Source organism: Prunus dulcis, chromosome 2 (genome assembly GCF_902201215.1).
Source record: "Prunus dulcis chromosome 2, ALMONDv2, whole genome shotgun sequence".
Classification (NCBI taxonomy): domain Eukaryota; kingdom Viridiplantae; phylum Streptophyta; class Magnoliopsida; order Rosales; family Rosaceae; genus Prunus; species Prunus dulcis.
In genome coordinates this window covers 24,805,510-24,818,808 of record NC_047651.1, presented here as the reverse complement: position 1 = coordinate 24,818,808, position 13,299 = coordinate 24,805,510, and the positions used below count along the sequence as shown (strand labels likewise).

General features: G+C 38.2%; 3 protein-coding genes across 4 annotated transcripts; 2 read left to right on the top strand and 1 right to left on the bottom strand.

The window, feature by feature from the left end:
- Nucleotides 1-602: 602 nt before the first annotated feature.
- Nucleotides 603-2,946, top strand: LOC117618950 (F-box protein At5g52880). Of its 2 annotated transcripts, none has more exons than XM_034348739.1 (6): nt 603-848; nt 1,264-1,418; nt 1,568-1,655; nt 1,736-1,908; nt 2,168-2,313; nt 2,580-2,946. In XM_034348739.1, the coding sequence occupies exons 1-6, from the start codon at nt 664-666 to the stop codon at nt 2,703-2,705; spliced, it is 873 nt and encodes a 290-aa protein (XP_034204630.1). In that variant the 5' UTR covers nt 603-663; the 3' UTR covers nt 2,706-2,946. The 2 variants fall into 2 exon arrangements, with proteins under 2 accessions (XP_034204630.1, XP_034204629.1); XM_034348738.1 differs by having other exon boundaries at nt 612-848; nt 1,562-1,655.
- A 170-nt stretch (nt 2,947-3,116) lies between these two features.
- On the bottom strand, nt 3,117-5,525 carry LOC117619322 (reticulon-like protein B1). Its single transcript, XM_034349245.1, has 5 exons — nt 5,129-5,525; nt 4,056-4,236; nt 3,825-3,966; nt 3,662-3,731; nt 3,117-3,561 (listed from the first exon to the last, which is right to left on the bottom strand). Exons 1-5 carry the CDS (start codon nt 5,361-5,363, stop codon nt 3,392-3,394), a joined length of 798 nt encoding a protein of 265 aa, XP_034205136.1. The 5' UTR covers nt 5,364-5,525; the 3' UTR covers nt 3,117-3,391.
- Nucleotides 5,526-8,907: 3,382 nt separating this feature from the next.
- LOC117619013 (probable membrane-associated kinase regulator 5) lies at nt 8,908-10,874 on the top strand. The gene is made up of 3 exons (XM_034348831.1): nt 8,908-10,139; nt 10,248-10,307; nt 10,404-10,874. The coding sequence occupies exons 1-3, from the start codon at nt 9,161-9,163 to the stop codon at nt 10,490-10,492; spliced, it is 1,128 nt and encodes a 375-aa protein (XP_034204722.1). The 5' UTR covers nt 8,908-9,160; the 3' UTR covers nt 10,493-10,874.
- Nucleotides 10,875-13,299: the final 2,425 nt, after the last annotated feature.

Genomic DNA, 13,299 nt, shown 5'->3' with positions numbered 1-13,299 from the left:
AAAAATAGTATAGCCGCACGGCTATACTCTGTTTCGAAATTTTTTTCACATGCATGTGTTGACACGTGGCTCTTAATGCTTAGGGAGCTTTTTTATATTTTAAAAACGTATAGCCACCCGGCTATAGTCAGTTTGCATATTTTTTTTTAAAAACACATGTGTTGACACGTGGCGCCTCACGATTGGGGGACCTTTTTCTATTAAAAATAGTATAGCCCTACGGCTATACTCTGTTTTGAAATTTTTGTGCAAGAAAATTCTATTAAAAAAATTCGAAACAACGAGTTTTTGTGCAAGAAATGGGTTCGCTAGAGTTTTTGAAGTGAAGCCTGAATTTTTCTTTGTGGAGATGTAGCTCCAAGTCTAGAGAACCCATTTCTTGTGGAGAAAGAGGGTTTTTGCCCATGTTCTCGGAACCAAGCTCTGATATTCAAATAGGATCAGAAGGGGAAGAGGAAGAAGAAGACAAAAGGAATATCAGAGGTGGTCAAAAATGGAGCCCTAGAGGCTATTTAAGAAAAATGAGTAGGCCAATCCAATCAGCAGCCCATAAGGACTAAACAGCCCAACTATGCTTCTCAGCCCATCAGAATTGTTGTAAATTTGGAATATCTGAAGGAACTCTCTTCTCTCTCTCCCCTGTGCCTTTGAATCACAAAAAACATGTCAAAACCATTAGAGAGATACCAAAAACTTGGCTTGATAGAGTCTTTACCAAGAATTCACAGGTTCCCGTTAGCCTGTAAAGAGCTGAGCTTAATTCTCAGAGGCGCTTACAAGAAAATTCCCAAGAATCTTCAATCGCTCATCTTCCAGGACACCCTCACCGCCTTTCGTCTCCTCCCTGAGTATGCTCTTTCCCTTATCTCGGATTTTATAAACTCTTTCTTCTTGTTTTGATATTTTTTAAAGAAAGAAACTTTTTGTGATATCTGGGTTGCTTCTGTTATTAGAATTCTGAGACATTTTGTATTCAAAATGGAAACTTCACAACCCAAGTTTGGATGAAAATTGAATATTTTGTTAATTTTAATTCGTTGAGAGCTTCCATCATACTTCAATTATCTTAATTCGGTTATAATGCAAATTGTAATGAGGATGGTGATGAAACTTTGCTTGATTTGAATGAACAAAATTGTCAATTTTGGACTTTCTGGGATCAAACGTACTTTTGAGCTGGTTATTGTTTTAAGCTGTCTACTCTTCTGGATCAAGTTTTAGTTCTCGTAACAAGAAATTTTTGGGTGGCTATTACAAAACTAGAATGCAGACACGCAATGCTGTTTTGGCAGCCCATCTCCTCCTTCAGAGCGTCGAGGCCACGTTGCCAAAGCAAAAGAAGAATGCAGCTGTTACAGAATATAAGAATGCAATGGTTGCTCATAAGAGGCGCACTAAAGCCCGCCAAGAAGAAAACGGTAACATGATTTTACTTTTATGTTTGCTCATACCTCACCATTTTTCCATGTTCCTAGTTTGACAGTCGGAAAATTTTGATAGGTTTAATCTGTTAAGCCTCGCATCCAATCCTTGTTAACTCTTTTGTCTCCTATCTCTGTAGTTTCAGGTTCAACCCAGCTGCCACAAGATGTTCTTGTTCACATATTCAGTTTCCTCGATATGCAATCTTTAGTCTCTGTTGGACGAGTCTGCTGGTGATTTCTCTTCCCTTCAATTATGTTGTGAGCTTTGGATCAACAATTACCTCTAATACTTTACGATTGTTTTGGTGAAGGTTGTGGAATATAGCGGCAAGTGAGAACAATTTGTGGCAGGCACAGTACACTACTTTCTTCGGGAATTCTGATAATGATGCGATGATTAAGGGTCGACAGATTGGTAGACTGGTTGAAGATGAAGAAGGGTATACACTATTTTGGCGAGAAGCCTTCAAACGAGCATATTTAGGTATCTTATCAGATATATGCTTTTGCTGCATCTGTTTTGAAATGCATTGTATCACTAGAAAATAGATGTTTTATATATACCTCCTTAGAAAATATACCTCTAGATCTGGTTGTGTCACTAGAAAACATAAGTTGCAAAGAAGCACAGGCATACATGCCTGGGTGCAAGCACGTGCGTTGCGTGGATTCTTGTTCTGCTTCATGTCAGTTCAAGTGCAAAGTCATCCATTCTTACCTTTGCAAGCCTGCTTGGATTTCAGGTAGTTCTTCAAAGAAATTGAAATCCAGTAGGGGATACTGTAGGGACTGCAACACGATTGTTTGGCTCGATAACATGAAATGTTCAAATGAACATACAGGACTAAATTCTGAAAATCAGCAAATTAAGCCGGTGTTACCCAGTCAGGTATTTTCTATCTTGTTCTTTGCTCTAGTTTTTCGATTTTATTTAGTGATACTGGCAGGGATTCACTGAATGCTAATTCTGATAATGGACTATCTTCCTTGTTTCTTGTCCTTACTAACGTATACTATCAAATAAGACCATTATTTGAAGAATGAAATCTGCTCTGGTTTTAGTTCTTCTTGTTTTCTTCTTAGAATCACTGGCTCTGTTTAGATTTTTGGTTCCGGTGACCTTACATCTATAACCATATTGCCATCTTTTTTCAGGTGGTTGGGTATCTCTTGGATGATTCTTTATCAATGGCATCTTCTTCAGACAGTGATAGTGATTCAGATGGAGGGCCATTTTCCAGGTTATGGGCCTACCAAAGACCCTTGAGCAAAACCCAGTAAAAGCATTTCATTCATGTATAGAGCTGCTCAATGAGGATGGCTAATATCTAGCGGCCAGCGTTCTCGCTTCTTCAGGAGGCTCTTCCCTCGCTGGTTGAGTCTCGACCGTCCCGGAGCTGGATTTTTAACTTTGTTTTCAAAAGAATATGTGTTTAGAAAAATAAGAAGTAATAATATTATCGTTCTTGTACCAAAATATATATTCATAAATTCTTCTTGTTTCATAATCTCTGTTTTTTTTTGCAATACATTTCACATTGATAACAATCGACCTCAAACAGTAAAATGTAAAACTAATTCATCAGTCGGTAGTTTGGACAAATTTTGAAAAGTGAGCACTAATGCAAACAATATCGTAGATCAGATTGCTTCTTTCCAAGATTAACAATTTGGAATTAAGGCATATAAGGATAATAATTTTCATTATGGATTGGAAATAAAACTCAAAATAAATGTATAATCAAGTTCCGAAATATAAAAATTACAGCCATCCAGAAACACAGAGATCTAAAACGCATATATTCATTCATTAAGCTGTGTGCACCCAACCAGTACTAAAACATAAACGCACAAAGATGTAATCTAATGGAACCAAATAATTCAACACCGCCTTGACTAAAAACACAGTAACTTAAAGTGAACCCCTAAGTAAACACTTAACATGCATCAGCATGGTCCGTGTCTCTCTAATCCTTCTTCTTTTCTTTCAATGGGCCCTTGGGAATTTTACTCAAAACCTTGGCATCAAACACTGCGTACTGCTTCTTGAACTCAATCAATGCCTTCTCAGAAAAGGCATCAATCTGCACATCATATTTCTCATAAATCACCGGCAATGTGTGCAGCAACACAAAAGCTGCCATTCAAAATTCAAGGAGATGTTAATAACAGATGTTTCCTAAATCAAAATCGAGAAACACACTAAAGAGAATCGAAAACTAAAAAGAAATCCTTACTTATGTAGAATAAGGTCAGGAAGTTGAACCATTTCCCAACCACTGACAGAATCCACAAGATGGCTATAACCTGATGATAACCAGAAAAGCATCATTTAATGAGTCCATAATCCTTACAACTGCCTACACATACAGCACCACTATGAAAGAAAGATCAACTTACACCAAGGAACGTCTTCAAATCTCTCCCAGATGCAATATCCCGTAAAATGTGAAATGCTCTGTTGAGCTCAATTCTCAGTGCAGATGCCAAATCAAGGACAGTCCTCTCAGAGAGTTGAACCTTTGGGATTTGTGGTGGAGACCTGATCAAGGAACATAGTGAAGTTAAGACCATATAATATTATATCAAATATCAAATCTGCCAAAAATAGCATGAACACCAGAACATTACTTGTTGATAAAGGTTGATGCATTGGACCACAGGAAAAAGACAGCCAGAGAGAGTATCAATAAATGGCACACCAGAGTGATTAGATGGTATTCAAGCAACTCAAAGAAAACCCATAATACAGTAGCACCACCAAGCACACTTGCAGAAATTTTCTTGTTCCTCCATAGGAGGACATCAGCAGCTGCATTGAAATACTGACATTAGATTATAATTGAGGTCTTTTTTGTACAAGGTTCTTCTCTCAGGCATAGTCATAAATGAAGAAACGGAAAACTGGTGATACACACGGGCAGGATTTAGTATCTCAGCTTTTCTAAGGCATAATTTCAAAAACAAATCACCAGTTTCCAAATTCAAAATGAAGATGCCAATAGTGATACACAGCCTTTAAAAAATATTATGAAAACACGCAGGCACAACCCAACACAGCAAATCAAAAGAAAGTGAGCTACTAAACCACATACTATAAACATATGAAATATTTATTATGTATCAGAAACCAGGAAATTACTATTAAAATATTGTCAGTATATGTTCATTACATCATTTTGAAACGTATATTATATATACAAAACACAAAGCAAAGGAAAAATAAAAAATAAATAGTATGTAAAATCAACAATTTGAATAATGCCTACCAATTGGAATCTATCCACTAATACTACACACACAAAAACCCTACAATAATTCATTTATCTAACTTTGTTTTACCTACCAATAAACCCAGCACATTAATTAATTTAATTTAAAAAAACAAAACAAAATCATCGGTGCACTGCATACCTCTTCATTTAATCGCATATACGACAATATGAAGAAGAAACAAAAGCGAATTAAAAAACTGAGATCAGCTCGCTTATACGAAAATCCTTGTACACTTTTCTGGAATGAACATTTATATTATATTAATTCAGCAAAGTCGTTATTCAATCAGATCCCCAAAATTAACTTTCATAATTTTAGTTTCCTTTAAATTCCACCTTTTCCGATCAATCAAACAAAACACAATGAATTCATGCAAACATAAATGTTAATAATGTATTATGGAGAAAGAGAGGGGGGAAATATAGTACGTTTGCCACCGCCCAAAACCTTGTGAACGGGCTTCTCTCTACCGAAGAGCCTAAAAATCTTGGATTTGACGGAATCGTGAGTAGACGGCTTGTCGTCTTCAACCTTGGGTTTAACGACGTCGTGCTTGGACTTCTTCTTGTCGTCGTCGGAGTCCGATGAAGAGGCCGATGCGTGGTGGCCGTAGATCTTATCCACCAGCGATTCTGGCTTTGGTATCGGTGTTGGCTCCGCCATGGTTTCTCAGATCGAATGGAGCGAGAGAGAGAGATGTAGAGTTTGAGAGCGTTGATATCAGAGTGTTTATGTGATTGTGTGTCTAGGTGGGGGGGTAATTTTAATTTAAAGCGAGAAGTAAGGAAGATAAAATCTGAGCCGTCGAAAAACGGACATGGGACCGAGGCTGAGGTTCGGATGGCCCGAATCGAGTGGTTTGTAAAATAAATAACAGAAACCAAGGAAAGGAAAGGAAAGGGAAGGGAAGGGAAGGGCGCAGGTGTATGGAGAAAAGAGTGGGACGAGGCGGGAATGTCTCGCGTTACGGCGCTTCTGGTGCTCTGTGATATCACAGCCTTAATTTCTTTCAATTTAAATATTGCAATCATATATTATAATTTAGCTTTTAAAAGGGTCTATATACATTTGAGAATTGGATTCTATGAATTTAGTGAATGCTCCATTGGGAAAATCTTACGGTCTAATGAATTTATACCATCGTAAAAAAAAACCTACCAGAATAAATAATATTAATTAGGATTAAGAAAAATGAAAGAATAATGTCTTATTTTATTTATGGAATAATGAAAATGAGCACAAAGTTTGGCAAATAAGCTGTGACGTACCCGGCTGTGAGAATAAAAGGCTCCACCTCCAAATTGATGTTCCATCAGTCGTATTTGGGGGTGGTGTTGGCAAAACGGAACACCATGTACAGTAGACAATAGCCCATGATCCTATGCCAATGGCAATATTTCAATTCAAGTCTCTCCTCGGAACACAGAGCAAGATGGAATATGGATTAGATAGATGAAAATGAATGAGGATGAATGCTGCAAAGGTATTTGAAACCACGAGACCAGAAGGCAGAGGCTTCTTCTTCTTGGTGCTTTGAGAAGGCAAAAGTTTAAGGATGATGGATGGGGGGGGTGGGTTTAGGAGGGTTGGGTGGAGAAATTGGAGAATATCCCATCATAATTGTCAATGTCAATAGGAATATAAGAATAACAGAAGCTCATACAAGAATATGGTTTCTTTTCTTCCCTTCCTTCCTCCCTCCCTCCCTCATCATTGCTCCATCCATGATCCAAGTCCAACCACCACGCTAAGTTTTAGCAAAACACCAAATAAGGGCTACACTTTTTCTTTTCTTTGCTCCAAAAGAGGCCCAAGCCCATGTTAGTCATTGGGTTCTACGGGCATTGAATTTGAGAATGTGTTTCATTTTCAGCAAAGTCCATCGCCATGCGTTTTTGTATGTTGTTCAATGAAAACGAGTCATTCCAAGTCCATCGCTATAATGAGTGCTTGTTGCAGATAGTCCTCGATGCCCATTAACAAAATTCTAAGTCCAATGGATGTTCTTCGCTGCCTATTACAAGTCTATTTCACTGCATTTCATATATAATGGTATTTCAAGGTCGCTGATTTACAGACTAAACAAGTTTAGCCAAGTCAACAACATCACCACACCAGCATTTTGATTTTGGACACGAAACATGAAGACCCCACCAGTTACAAAATTCTTGGAGGCATAATTTGACCAGCCAACCGCATATGAAATTCTTTAACAGACACAGAGAGCTTCACTCAAAAACCCACAAACAAGTACAACAAAAAGTCATACTAGATGGCGACTGCTTTGATCCACCTGAGATGACAACAAGAAAAAAAAGATATATATATGGAGAATCATAATATGTTCATGGTGGGGTTCACCTTCCCAGTTTTTAAATCAAAAGATGTGAATAATCATGGTAGATTAGGGTGCAGAATCTTACAAATTTGGAACATTTATGCAGCATGATTGAAAATAGGACCAATATTCCATTCTAGATGTAATAAACTATATGCCATGTAAATGACAAAAATGTTTGTGATGATGAATTGTTGATATGATATATAATATATGAATGTAGATAGAGTCAGCTTAAGCCTTTCTGTTTAAAGAAGAAACAAAACAAAATGGGGAAAAAGTCGGCTAAGGATGGCATTGGCAAGGCTCAAAATTCAGACAGAGGGAGACTGTTTCACTGCAGCAGTTGAGGACCACAGCATCAGCATATACAGTAATAGTAATAGTATGGTTTATTTCCTTGTCTTAATTTGAGGACCACAATTGAGATTGAGAGGTAGACCTAGCTTCTCCTCAAGCCTTTTAAACATTACAGGAATATACTTACCAGAAAATTAAAGACATGACAAAGAATTTGGCACTTTGAGAATCTGATTCAATCCCCTTAAACCACAATCACAAATCAAATCTTTATGCTTTCTTTCACATGGCTGAAGCCTGAAGAAGCCTGAAGAAGCCTGAAGCCTGGAGCTGGAGAGAGAATATATAATTAAGAAATTGAATGAAAGAGGAAACTAATAACTGAGGGACTTTTCTCTCTCTAGTCACATTTTTTGTGCAGAAGGCCAGCTGCATTGTATGCATTCAAAAGAAGGGCCAAGACCACACAAACCCAAATTTACAAGTCAAACCTTTTACTGCAAAGACTTAAGACCCGCTTGCTTCAGCCATCAAGGAAAATTAAAGCCTTTGGACCTCTCTTCTCTTTAAAGGTAGGGAGAGGAGAGGGAGGGGTCCCTTTCCCTGAGCAACAGAAGAAGCGTGCCCCAGCTGCACCAATGCCTTGCCTTGTAAAGAACCCAATTCTCTGACTTATCAGATCTTTTTAAGACTCTCTCTCTCTCTCTCTCTCTCTCTCTCTCTCTCTGCATAAATGTGTAATATCTTATGTAACATAACCCTACGTTGGGTAACTTTGGTTGCTTTTGCTCCCCTCTTTTTTCTTTTTGGCCTTTTCTCTTTCATTTTTCATTCGCTTTATCTATTCTTTTTGGAAGTTTCTCGTCACCATCCTTATGTCTTCTCTACTCCATGCCCAAAATCAATTGCACAAGCAGAACTAGATTGGGAACTACACCATATGAAATCATCCATTCACTATCACGCGCTCCTCCTCCTAAAGATGCAAAAAGATATAAAAGATCATTTAACCAATCTGTTAGCTTTTCTTTTTTACTAGAAAGAAAAAAAGATCATTTGACCAATCCATTTATAACTTCCATCACAACTATGAGTTTATCTTCATGAAACTTTATTTTAATAACAATTCCAAGAAGAAAACAATAAAATGTAGAAATAGAATTTGACTTGGCAAAGTACAGATGGAAATTGCAGTCCACTTGTGCGTAACAAAGACCAACGTTCTGGTTGAAAATTATGCAAATTCAAAGTTCAAAGTATGCAGGAGCGTAAGGGGACCGGGCGTGGGGCCAAGAATTGAAAGCAAAGAAAACCTCTGCATCGATTCATCAGCAAAGTCTGAAAATCTGCATTTGCAAAGAGAATACGTATATTATATCATGCGCTTCTTGTTGTATACGTAGCTCACAGCTCTGAATTCTGAAACGTTTCATAGACCATCCCATAGTCTAAATAAGTCTAGATGGTGTATACTTTTAGAACCACGTAATCAGAGTCATGTAAATGAGAACAGCCAACCTACAAAACAAAAAGAAAAGTATTCTCTCTCTCTCTCTCAAAAGCAAAAGAAAAGCTTTGCTGCCTGCCCCCCCTTCTCTCTCTCTCTCTCTGTGTTTTCCCCGAACACCACTTTCGATGCTGCAAACGCAACCACCACCATAAAACGAAGCGAAATTTTATTAAAGCTCTCTTTATTTCACTCATATCCTCACGTTACCCTCTGCTCCTCTCTCACTACTTTCTGGTATAAAACCCATCAAAGCCCTGCATTAACCAAATCCCTTATCGCTTAACCCTCTCTGTCTCTCTCTTTCCCTGCACCATGGAAACTCTCCATTTCCTCAAGTTCTGGAAACCCAACAATGCCTCCACCATTGCAGTTCCAAGTCCTTTAGTTGAAACAGACCATGAGGTTGAAGAAGAAGAAGAAGACTCATTCTTCGACTTGGAATTAAGTTTCCCTATCATGAACAAAAACGACGCAAGCAAGGCTTGCACAGATGATGCAACCCAGCAGGAAAGTAACAGGCTTGATTCCATTCCAAAATCAAACAACTCAGCCAAAAAAGCCGGCTGTACCGAACCCTGTATTTCCAAATCGCCCCTTTCTCTGTCGCCTTCTGATCCAATTTCCAAAAGGAAAATCCTCCCCATTGAGCCCATTTTCAAGCCTCAATCCCCAATTGCTCTCCTTAAATCGGCTCCAAAGTTTGGAGCTTTCATGTTGAAGAAGCCCAAAGCAACAAAAACAACAGCGAAGAAAACAGGGGAAGCAGAGTCCAAAGTTTTGATGGAGACCCAGAAGCAGAAAAGCAAAGAAGGCAACCTCTTCGGTGTGAAACTTCTCAATAGTGAAGAACATCAAAACCCTTCTAAGCTCACCAGAGAAAACAGTTCCAGGAGGAACGGAAGCAGGCAACAGAACCAGAGCTCAGAAGACTCCAAAACAGAGCGATTCTCGAAAGATATGATACAAAAGTACCTGAACCTAATCAAGCCACTTTATATGAAGGTTTCCAAAAAGTGCAGTGAGAAGGTGAAGCCTTCTGGTAATATTCCAATGTCATCGCCGAATTGTTCTCCTGCTATGTCGGTATTATCTATGTGTTCGCCCAAGAAGGAGAAGCAGGGGAATATTCCTGCCGGAATTAGAGTTGTTTGTAAGAACTTGGGGAAGAGCAAATCGGCCACGACGATGGCAGTGGCGCCACAGGTGAAACGGAGAGACGATTCTCTGTTGCTGCAGCATGATGGGATTCAGAGTGCCATTCTACATTGCAAGAGATCATTCAATTCTAGAGGTACTGAGAATGACAAATTACTTTAGTTTGTTTTAAATTAGTGAAATTTAGTTGATTTTGAAGCTTACTTTTTGGATCAGTTAAGTTCAACAATTAATTTGGTTTCAGATTCTTCCTCGTTATCAAGGTCAGCCAGTGATTCTTCATCCATGAACTCGTACTCTACTGGTATAAATCACTCTCTTTTTAGCAAATCAAGTGAATATCAAATTCCAATCTCCAAATTTGCTTTGATTATAACCAAAAATTTCACATTTCTTGCAGATTCTTCTCTGTTATCACGGTTTGCAAGTGAATCCCACGACAGATCAGCGAGAAGCTCCATTGAGGAAGGGGTTTGTGCTGAAATTTGAAGCTTTGTTAATTGATTTTTGAGAGATAAAACGCGGGGAAAAACAGAACCGGATGACGAGGGCTCTGTTCTTTTTGTGTGTTCTACGTGCTTCTGTAAAAACAAAGGAAAAAAGAAAATTTGAGCTAGGGTAGGGTTATTTTTGATATTTTAGCTTCAGCTATGTATGATGAGACCAGTGAAACCATAGGTTCACCTGTTGTTGTCTGTAAAGTGATGGGTCATTATGAAAAACTGAAGAAAAACTCCGATATGATATCTTTTTGTGGTTTTGTGTATCTATCAGTGTGCCCTTGTCTCTGCTCTCAAGCGGCATAGCATCATGTTGCCTTTGAATGTATGGGAGAAATCTGTATAAATCAATCAAACCGTATGTGACATTATTTTCTGCATTCAGAGATTGATTTGACTCAACAGGTTCTGCATCTTTCATTTTCTTTGAGGTTCCACTTTCCCGGAGAAAATGACAGAAGCCGGAATATTAATCAGGTCAGTCAGATGCTTGTATTGTATCAATCCTCCTAGTTCCCTTTTTCTAATGCAACTCATAAAAACTGGCTGATGGAAATCAATTTTTGGTGGTGTGGTGTGGTGACCTTTAAATTAATAGCTTCCCACACAGTGTTTTTGGCAATGGTTTTTCATATTTGTGTAGGGTTTTTGAGGGAGGATTTATTATGACCAACAACCTGCATATGTACTGGTTAATTTCATTCCGACATCATTCTTGCTTTTATAAAGTACTTTTTGAATTGTAAAAGAAGCATTTTATTTGCTTTTATTAAAATCTGATTTCGTTCCAAAGCGAAAAAGCATTCAGAGTGGCAGATGCTCTCCCAGTCTCTCTGTCCAACCCCTCCCATCTAATTTTGGTAGGTTGAAGATTCAATTCAATTTTGACTGCTCGTTGCAGCAGGGGAACTACTATAAATAAATTCATAAATGTTTATTTTCTCTTTTAATTGCGCTGGCCTCCCATCACTTTTGACATAATAACATGGATGTCACTCAAAACTTTTTATTGACACTAACTGCCCCTCCTCTTCTCTCTGACCAACCAGCATAATGTTCTTCCTGCCAGGGAAGGAAGGGAGAAAGACTTCCATGCTATGGATATAGTAAGAGCGTGTGTCATAGCGTTATTGGTCTGGCATATGCAACTGAGTTTTTCTCCGAGGAAGGACGTCCATTTTTGGGCAGTTTGGAGATTCCAAGTTTCAAATTTGAAATGGAAAACTCAGAAGTTACTGTTTGTTTTTAGTCATAAATGAAAACAAAAGTAATACTTGTGTAATATCAAATGTGCCAAAAAGGGGAAGAGGAATATGAAAGCAGATGTAAGCTTGTGTACGAATTTTGGATATAAAATTGCATCTGAAAATGATATATTATAAATCAATGGAAGGATTAGCAGGGCATGCAGTGCACTTCTCTAACACATGATATGATGATGACAAGAAATGCCAGAAAAATTGTGGCCCATTTCAGACACCAATGCAAACTTCACGGTGAACCACATTGTAGAGCTGACGAAGAAACCCCATTTGCATTGCATTGCACCATGTGAAAAACACAAACAACACCACACAGACTAGACAACAAGAACAAGGTAGAGCTGCAATGCAAATGCAATGGGGTAAGTTTCAACTTCACAATTAAGAAAGACCAGCCAAGATAAAGAGGTGCTCGATTTTTAAAGTCACAAGCCAAGTCTCGTGAGCGGCAGCAGCAGCAGGCCCACTATCATTCATACATTCATATCACATCAGTTTTCAGACCAAAATCTCTGTGTGTTGAGTTGTCTTCAACTCACCAAACTTGTTCCACTCAGAAAAATCCCAAAGCAACATGCATGTGCCAAAAAGAGGTTAAATCTTTGTCTTGTAATATTTTTTTTCAACAGGATTATAAACAGTAGCTGGTTCTTTTGGTATTTTGACTGATCAGTGAACACATAATTACGAGAGAATGTAATGTATTAGTTACTAAAATGATGGTTTAGTTTATAAGATTAACAAATAATAAAGTTATAATTTATGAGGTTAATGTCCAGTTTTTGGACATAGTACAACATAACACATGAACACAACTCTCGGTTCTCACTCTTCAGATTGCTTAAGGGTTGGTTGAGACAAGATACTCGGAATGAATGATGTTTATGATTAATTATTTGGGTGGGCATTTTATTTTTCTTCAACAAGTTACTCCAAAACCAGAACAGAAAAGGGTTGGAAGTCGAGGCAAAGGTTACTGTTCATTGCATTTGCACCAGTTGGATTGGAGCAGTAAAACGACAGTTTCGTTTAATTGTTACACTCAAGAAATGTGATTTAATTATTAGTAGATGAATGCAATGCACCAAGTAACACTACGCAAACAAACACCCGACATCATATTTTCATCCGAGGTCCATAGATCTGCTCTGTTTCCTCCACTGATATTGTGTCTGGTGGTCACAAATATTGCGTTTTCGTAATGTCATATGCATCGTGTCTTCTTTCATGTGAGCTCCTTTTCCAATTATAGCTTTCTTTTTGGGGCAAAACAACATTCTTAGGGAACATTAAGATTGGAATTAGATTTTCTTTGCAGCTCTCCAGTTCATTGGATCTGTCCCAATCATCCGCCAAGCTTTCCGAAATGTTTATACAATATGTTAAACTCCCCAGCGTATCAATAGCATATCTGTACTCGTATTCGTATTCGTGCTCGTGTTCGTGTTCGTGTTTGTGTACGTGGGTTATACCATGACAGCCCAAACCCTTAATGGACCCCAAGATTAGTAGACCCCAATGGAGAGGTGTGATG

Bases quoted from the DNA above. Each gene is read 5' to 3' on its own strand.
- LOC117618950 (XM_034348738.1), top strand. From the start codon at position 664: ATGTCAAAACCATTAGAGAGATACCAAAAACTTGGCTTGATAGAGTCT. The intron at 1,909-2,167 runs GTATCTTATCAG...CTTGGATTTCAG, and splicing joins CTTCAAACGAGCATATTTAG to GTAGTTCTTCAAAGAAATTG. The intron at 2,314-2,579 runs GTATTTTCTATC...ATCTTTTTTCAG, and splicing joins AGCCGGTGTTACCCAGTCAG to GTGGTTGGGTATCTCTTGGA.
- LOC117619322 (XM_034349245.1), bottom strand. From the start codon at position 5,363: ATGGCGGAGCCAACACCGATACCAAAGCCAGAATCGCTGGTGGATAAG. The intron at 4,237-5,128 runs GTACTATATTTC...ATTTCAATGCAG, and splicing joins GGTTTTGGGCGGTGGCAAAC to CTGCTGATGTCCTCCTATGG. The intron at 3,562-3,661 runs GTAAGGATTTCT...TTTGAATGGCAG, and splicing joins CCTGACCTTATTCTACATAA to CTTTTGTGTTGCTGCACACA.
- LOC117619013 (XM_034348831.1), top strand. From the start codon at position 9,161: ATGGAAACTCTCCATTTCCTCAAGTTCTGGAAACCCAACAATGCCTCC. The intron at 10,140-10,247 runs GTACTGAGAATG...ATTTGGTTTCAG, and splicing joins GAGATCATTCAATTCTAGAG to ATTCTTCCTCGTTATCAAGG. The intron at 10,308-10,403 runs GTATAAATCACT...CATTTCTTGCAG, and splicing joins CATGAACTCGTACTCTACTG to ATTCTTCTCTGTTATCACGG.